Source organism: Malania oleifera, chromosome 10 (assembly GCF_029873635.1).
Source record: "Malania oleifera isolate guangnan ecotype guangnan chromosome 10, ASM2987363v1, whole genome shotgun sequence".
Lineage (NCBI taxonomy): Eukaryota > Viridiplantae > Streptophyta > Magnoliopsida > Santalales > Ximeniaceae > Malania > Malania oleifera.
In genome coordinates, this window is record NC_080426.1 from 18,489,408 (window position 1) to 18,497,651 (window position 8,244).

At 36.4% G+C, this 8,244-nt stretch overlaps 1 protein-coding gene across 4 annotated transcripts; it reads left to right on the forward strand.

Moving 5' to 3' along the window:
• Positions 1–2,964: 2,964 nt before the first annotated feature.
• On the forward strand, positions 2,965–7,982 carry LOC131165886 (uncharacterized). 4 transcript variants are annotated; one of them, XM_058124032.1, is made up of 8 exons: positions 2,965–3,134; positions 4,375–4,869; positions 5,456–5,621; positions 5,718–5,768; positions 5,892–6,074; positions 6,213–6,312; positions 6,531–7,294; positions 7,395–7,982. In XM_058124032.1, the coding sequence occupies exons 2-8, from the start codon at positions 4,406–4,408 to the stop codon at positions 7,761–7,763; spliced, it is 2,097 nt and encodes a 698-aa protein (XP_057980015.1). In that variant the 5' UTR covers positions 2,965–3,134; positions 4,375–4,405; the 3' UTR covers positions 7,764–7,982. The 4 variants fall into 4 exon arrangements, with proteins under 4 accessions (XP_057980015.1, XP_057980017.1, XP_057980018.1 ...); XM_058124034.1 differs by having other exon boundaries at positions 2,970–3,134; positions 7,398–7,982; XM_058124035.1 differs by having other exon boundaries at positions 2,984–3,304; positions 7,398–7,982.
• Positions 7,983–8,244: the final 262 nt, after the last annotated feature.

Here is an 8,244-nt window from a genome sequence, read left to right on the forward strand (position 1 = left end):
CGTTCTCTCTCTCTCTCTCTCTCTCTCTCTACGTCTCTCTCTCTCTCACTTCTCTCTTTGTTTTCGGGCCTATTCTTGGCCGAATCGAAAATTTGAAGCTACCACGACACTCCTGGTGAAGTTCTCTGCAAGTCTGCCGGGATGGATCGTTGGTGAAACGAAATTGGATTTCATCCCAAATTCAGGGTAAGGCCTTTTAGTCTATTTTTGGTCTTATGACAGTTATAGGAAATGATGTAGACGAAAAAATACTAATATTTTATTTTGGAAAATGTTGTTTTCAGGGTGTTATGTAGAAGGCCCTGCGGGTGTTAGGTTAGCGTACCATAGAGGCTTTCCAGTAGTCAGGTAAGGGAAATATGCTATGCTAGGTATTTTAAAAATGTTATGCAGTTTATTAAATTATGAAAATTATGTATTAAAGTATGGTGTGGCTTGAAAATATGATTATAGTACGGAGATATGTTTATGAATTTCAATACCATAATTTTATGAATTTTAGAACCATGATTATACGAATCTCAGTACCATGATTATACGAATTTTAGTATTATGATTATGCAGTTATCAGTGTTATGATTATACAGTTATCAGTATTACAACGTATGAATTACAGTTACAGTTTATGTAACATCATGGTTATTACAGTTATTTCAGAATCATGGTAAATTAGATAGTAATATATATAGAGATATATTATATAATATCAGACCATGTTGGACTATGCAGTTACAGAGCGCGGTACCGTTACTACAGATATTACGTTATGTTATGAGTGCAACCACCTATTTAGATAATACGTGGTAGTCAGTCGATCACCTAGGCCCTTGACGTGGACAAGCTCCCCATCAGATATGAGTTGAGGTGGGCAGATCAGACTGATGGAGTATAGTAATTTATTCCTAGTTGGCCAGTTAGGGTAAATCCCGCCTACGGGTTGCACAATCCTATCATGAGGGGTTAAATCATGACACACAGTTATCCACAAGGAACATTTTCAGTTACCATTACGTACATATAGATTTACAGAATAGGGAACATACTTATATACTCTAGAAGTATTTTGAATAGTAACCTACAATACTGATTTGTTAAGAAACAAGGAAAAGGTGGTGTATTTTATCACTTGCACTGTATTTACGTATTCATTTATATATGATTATATGAAACAAATTTTCATGATACTGTAGTTCATTTGCCACATACTAGTAATAGCATATTTCGTCTTACTGAGCGTTGACTCATCTCAGTGTTGAATCATTTTTCTGGTGATCCAGGTAGGCGAGCGGACTAGGCTCGCATATAGAGGGGTTTCTGTGGTACCCTGTTAGTGAAGGGAGTATTATGGAGGATTTTTGTATATCCCAGTATAGTTAAGGGTATGTTGGGGAAACAGATATATATATATATATATATATATATGTATATTTTGGGGAAACATGTTAGTACTCTGGTATTGATATTATATATATTTTTTTCATATGGTTATGTCTATGTGATTTCTGCTTCTCGCTGCTTAGGTTAATGATTGAGTTTATCCTAGTATAGTATCAGAGCATGTAAATTATCATAATATAAAAAAAAAAACCAGTTAATTAAGCAGGTCGTTACATGATATGTTATAATAGTTTTATACAGGGATATGATATAATATGATAGGATTTATATGAAATTATAAATATGATAGGTTTTGTTCTTGTTTGTGAAAATGATTATTAATAATTTTGTGTTGAGAAAAATGAAGTCCTACTTATGTTGATGGGGAGGTCTGCTCAGTATGAAAATTTGTGTTATGAAGTCCTACTGATGCCAATGGGGAGGTATGCTCAATATGGAAATTGCGTTATGAAATCCTACTGATGCCGATGGGGAGATATGCTCAGTATGGAAATTATGTTATGAAATCTGTACTGATGCCGATGGGGAGGTATGTTTAGTATGAAAATTATGTTATGAAATCTATACTGATGCCGATGAGGAGGTATGTTTAGTATGAAAATTTTGTTGTGAAGTATGTATTGAGATAATGGTATCTGTAGTAATATGGAGAATACGTAAATATAGATTATGTAATTAGAGAAATTTATTGAGCAAAAGCATATGTGGAGAAGAAAATATGTGTTTTCTAATATATATATATATATATATATATATATATATATATGTAAGAGTGAGAACAGTTTTGCATGATTTCTCAAACAAAGTTAATAAATTAATTGATGTTATCTTGCTGCACTAAAACTCATGTTGTTACACATTGATAATAATCTATTTTGTCTTATTGAGAAGTGTCTCACTCCATGATTATCCAATATTTTTCAGATATCATGTGGAGTATAACAGTGATTAGAGTAGCGCAGTGGAAGCCTGGATGAGATAGAAGGTTTTATTTAGAATAAATATTTAATTAAATTAGGTTTTTGATGTATTTAGACTATTCTTTTAAATATATGTAAATTGTAATGTTGAAAATGATATTGTTATTGTATTGAGATAATTAGTACTCTGATAATTAGAATTTGAGGTTTTTTCGCTGTCTGTATCAGTGATTATTATAATATGAAATATTCAAGTTATTACAAGTGGTATCAGAAAAATTGAACGAAATTTTCTGGGCTGTCACATATATAATGAGGATAAGAGAAGATGAGAGATAAAGTGAAGAGAGACATTTTGTATAAGGGATAAACAGAAAAATGATATTTTGTACAAGTTCGGTTCCAAATTATCTTGTAATTCCACCCGAAATAGTGAAGTTTTTTATCCCATCCGCTCGTGGAGTAAGTATATTCAAACCACGTAAAATTTCTGTCTCGTTTCTATTTATTTCCTGCATCTTTTTTAATACCTTATACTTTTTTTTTTTTTTTTTTTACTTTTTCTGTTTTTTTTATTTTGTTATATTTTCTTTATTATTATTATTATTATTATTATTTTCTTTATTAGGAGTGCAGAAGGTGCCTTTCTCCGCCTGTCTCTCCGTGTCCCTATCTAAATTTCTAATTTCTCTCTCAAAGCGAGCGACGAGTCGAGTTCGCTTTGAGATCAAGCAAAGGCATCAGATCTGCACCTGCAACATCAATCCTACCTTCGCATCTCTTAATCTCCAATATCTATCCCATCCTTAACTACAGGTACCAATTCTGCCTCTCTCCATATGTCTGTATATCCTCTGTTTCAGAATAAATCTTGCTGAGCTTCTTTTAGGGATTGTTCTGGTGATGTTTGTTCTTTTTTTTTTCGAATTGAACTTTGGATCATAGAATCTGAACTCAGGATCTTCACTGCGCATCCGGATCGCGCGGTACATATTTTTATTTTGCTGAATATGTCGATTTGCTAGCTCAGCTTATGTTTAGTTTGTTATGTCTGGTGTGTTGCTTGGGTGGATCCGGATCTTCGGTGCGTAGCACAGATCGATTAGAAATAGAGCTATTCTAGAGTTCATATTTGGTCGAAATTTACCCGATACATGAAAGAGTGTACTGATGTTTTTCAAGTTTAGATGGACTCAGGGTCGAATCATTTGCATTCCTCACTGACTGTAATTTCCTGTTTAAGATTTTGAAAAAGCGTCGGAGCCTTATTTTGAACATCTCTATTGTTGTATGAGATTTCGATTTGATCTGCCAATGATATTACACTGCTTGTGGGACTGTTGATTTGAAGCCTTAGATTTGGAATTATGTGGATTTGGACAAAAGCGGTGTGAAATTTCATTGAGTTTGGTCCTATTCCATACAGTTATAAATCCAGGGCTCAAATTCTACGCTCCTAACACTGGTTTAGCATCATTTGAGGATGCCTATTTCTTGATATGTGAACTGAACTATGTAAATTTGTTAAATGCAGAGTCCTTAGATCATGGACTTTTCAATTTTCCCTTTTTATATTTGGTGCCCTTTTTGCCTTAATAATTATTTAATATCAAATTTCCAGTCATGGAAACGTCAGTTGTATATTTTTAAGTCAAGGATTTAAGGAGAATATGGAGAATATGCTCTCTTTTTAAATGTTTTAAAAGAGAATGTAGATGGAGAATATGCTCTCTTTTTAAATGTTTTAAATCACTTTAGATTTATTGTGAAGATTGTTCATGTGATTTTTTAAATTTATTTTTTCCCTTGGATTGTGATCCTCTAGTACTTTGGTATGAATTTGGTACGGTATGATTAACGAATCATGTATGCATGAGTTATACTGAGCTTGCAGTGTAATGTAAATTTTTTTAGACTCTGATCGTCTATTAATACACGTGTGGTGTTATATGAACATGGTGTTGTGTAGTATATGGGTGAGGTTTATCAACTCTGCAATGCTTATGGCACCATCTATTGTTTATTTCTTTTAATGTTTTTTCCCTCATATTTGCAGTGCTTTAATCTTTGTCTCATCAATATCAGTCATGTGGAGGTTCAAGCCCTTCATGCCTAAGGAACAAGCTGGGCTTGAAGGTCGCTCTATTGATGTTGGGAGTCTTAAAATTCTTGTACGGAATGCCATTGCTGAAGGAGGCTTCTCTTGTGTTTACTTAGCTCGAGACCTTATACATTCGTCGAAGCAATATGCTTTAAAGCACATTATATGTAATGACGAGGAATCACTGGAACTGGCGATGAAGGAGATCTCAGTGATGAAACTGCTAAAGGGACATCCCAATGTTGTAACTCTTCATGCTCACACTATCTTGGATATGGGACGGACAAAGGAAGCCCTTCTTGTCATGGAATGCTGTGAAAAATCTTTAGTTAATGTGCTGGACAGCAGAGGATCTGGGTATTTTGATGAGAAACAGGTTCTTTCAATCTTCAGAGATGTGTGTAATGCTGTCTTTGCAATGCACTGCCAGTCTCCACCCATTGCTCACAGGTAAAGATAATGGTTTCTTGCTCAAATTGTATAGTGCTTTGAAGATTTTTAAAAGGGCTTCTTTGCCTATTAATGGTTGGTCTTTGCCTTTGTGTTTACTGTTTTTATGTTCTCATAACATTGTATCGTGTTAGGGATTTCTTGCTGCACTGTTACATGTTGGCTCTTTTTAATTTTTTATAATTTAATAGAATTCTTTTTATGCTCAATTAAAAAGTACTGTTAATTTTTTCTTCTAGATTACACTTGTATTATTGAGGTTGATACAACCTTGGCAAGTAGTCTATGAGTTCACACCCCTGATATAGCCAGTCAACCTATTTTGCTGTAAAGCAAAGTGGTGACACCATTTATCTTTAGTGGAAATATGCAGGAATATTTGTACGTATCTTCCATTGCCCAAATATATCCCTTCTGGATGAATAAGGTGACATCCATGCAAATGATAAACAGAATAGGGAATGATTGGACTAAGTTATACAATAAGTACCATCTTTGCTTTATGTGGACCTGGTTTATTCTCTTATTTTGTGTGTCCCGGCTAGAAATTGTTTTACTTAGTTTCTATCTGTTATTCGTTCTTCAGGGACTTGAAAGCTGAGAATCTTCTGTTGGGGTCTGATGGATTATGGAAGTTGTGTGATTTTGGAAGCACCTCTACTAATCATAAGCGCTTTGAGAAGCCTGAAGAAATGGGAATTGAGGAAGATAATATCAGGAAGCACACGACCCCTGCCTATAGAGCACCAGAGGTTGAATTAATAATGGTGTTTGATAACTTTATTAGTAGCTCTGGTTTTTAAAAAGGTTGACTACTTGACTCTTTCCTTTTTTCTTTCTTGTTTTAGATGTGGGATCTGTTCCGGAGAGAACTTATAAATGAGAAGGTAGACATCTGGGTAAGTCTGCTGGACCTCATTATCTGTATGATTAGTCAGAAAACAGTTCAATTGTCTTAAAATTCCTTGTTTTATATAAAGGCCTTTGGGCATGATTGAGAAGTTACTTTTGTCGCTTTGCAGGCTCTTGGTTGCCTCCTCTTTCGTATCTGTTACTTCAAGTCTGCTTTTGATGGAGAATCAAAGCTGCAAATCTTAAACGGGAACTATCGCATTCCAGAGTTACCAAAGTACAACTCGTCTATTACAGGCTTAATCAGGGACATGCTTGAGTCTTTGCCAGAAGCCAGACCAGACATCACGCAGGCAAGCGCTTTGCTTGATTGGCCATTCATCTCCATGAACTTAGGTTAGTTTTAGATCATTTTTCCATGGGAACTTTAGGCACTAGGACTTAGTGTCTGCTTACTGATGCTGTGTATTTCATTTTCATCATGGTGGCAGGTGTGGTTTCGTGTCAATGAGCAATTACCTGCTGGTTTGCAGAAATCGTTACCTGACAGACCTCCTGAAATGCGCCAATCATCTACTGACATTCCGGAAGGTGAGGACTTCTTCTCTGTACAGTTGAAGACTAAATTTGAACCTGGTGTGAACTAAATCAAAATCCCAAAATTCATTTGACAAATGATGCAATAAAATTCTGCTCATATAGTAAGATTTATCATTGGATTAGAGTAAAAACAAAATGAAGAGACATTTAAAACTTTAATTGCCTGCTTTCAGTCAGAGACTCTTAATGCTTATTGGAAATAATCGCAGGCATGTCAAAACCTGCAAATAAGGCTTCTCCAATGCCTCGTAGAAGCCCACCACCCCCACCTTCTCCAAAAGAGCCAACTCGAACTTTATCCCCACCACCACTTTCCTCAGGAGCAGGGGGAGATGGAGGGCCTCTGGGTGCTTTCTGGGCCAGTCAGCATGCCAAGGACACAATTGTTGCTAAGACTAAGAGCGGAATTAAGTTCGATGAAGAACCAACCACCCTTAGCACATCAAAACATAATGGGATTCGTCTGGATAGAAATCCTAGCCCTAACCATTCAAAACAGGAAAATACGCAAACTCATCATGTCCAGAGAAATGTTCGGGGAATATCTTCCAACAAGCTTGAGGATGGTCTTTCCAAGGACTTTGAAACAAGGTTTTACCCTGAGGCTTTAAACAGAGGTACTGAAAGACCAAAAGTGTCAAAATCCGAAAACATGGCTGCTTTTCAGAACGAGGCTTTCAACACTTTTGTTGCAGAATTTGATACCAGTAAACTCAGTTCTGGAATTAATGATGACAAAAGCACAAATGAAGCAGCCTTGGAAGCTGAAATTGCAAGGCTGAAAGAGCAGCTGCAGCAAGCTAACTTGGAGAAGTCTGAAATAACTTCCAAATATGAAAAGCTCTCTGCCATATGCAGATCACAACGGCAGGAGATACAAGAGCTTAAGCAAGCTCTTGTTGCTCCATCCCCAGCTAGAGATGTTTCGAGAAACCATGACTCTCCAGGACTTGGCCTCTCAGCCACTAAGCCGGTATTTTTTTTTTGCCCTTTACCGATCTCTATGAATTTTTTGTATTTTTTTTAGTGATGTTGTTGTTAACATTCCTGATAGTAGTTATTTTTTCTTGCAGCAGAGGGAAAAGATAGAAGGAAGTGTTTGGGAAGTCCAGCAAGGACCATTTGACAAGAACTCGGGAAGCCCAGATTCAAAGCCATGGCAGGCTTTTACTGAAGATCCCAATCCACAGACAATGTCAAACAACAATGCCACGAAATCAGTTAGGACGAGAAACATTCATCAAAAAAAACAGGCAACCGAACTGACTTCTAGCCCCGATTCATGGGGTTTTGGAACGGAGAGTTTCACAGCAGTCCCGGCATCTGGCTCGCAAATGTTTGGATCTGCTGCTGGTGAAGGGAATTATTCCCAGCGCTCTGGTGATTCCAAAAATATCGAGGGCAAACCAGCTTCTCAGCCTTCTGGGTGGGCTGGCTTTTAACGGAAGTGATGCTGTGTTGTTTGGGTATTTGGTGTGGTTTTTACCCATATATGCTAATCTATCTTTTTGCTTACGGGTTGGAAGAGTGGGAATATGTGAGGTGGAATACATAGCTTATTCGCATCGTTTGTGTTGGATAATTTTGTTTTATCAAATGGGACATTTGTAAACATTCCTTTGATCAATCAGCTGGTAAGAGCCAGAAATGGTTTTCGTTTATTGAATTTTAAGAAAATTATAAATATTTGTTGCTTTTTGAACTGGTATTATATGCATCTACACCTGCAAGAGTCGCATAAAAAAGAATGGATCCGTTTCCGCTTTTGTTGTAAAGCCTATTCTAGTGACCTGAGGTTATCCTCTACCCTAGATCACTAGAAATGGTTATTTTTGAAGCCTCGCTAATTCAACCATGACAAGAGTTTTTCTTACCCCAGCCGGTTGCTCTTGAACATCTAGGCCATCGATGATTTTGTAAGAG

Excerpts from the sequence above, each read along its gene's own strand:
- LOC131165886 (XM_058124032.1), top strand. The coding sequence starts at position 4,406 with ATGTGGAGGTTCAAGCCCTTCATGCCTAAGGAACAAGCTGGGCTTGAA. Across the intron at positions 4,870-5,455 it reads TCTCCACCCATTGCTCACAG|GGACTTGAAAGCTGAGAATC; the intron begins GTAAAGATAATG and ends TTCGTTCTTCAG. Across the intron at positions 6,075-6,212 it reads CCAGACCAGACATCACGCAG|GTGTGGTTTCGTGTCAATGA; the intron begins GCAAGCGCTTTG and ends TCATGGTGGCAG.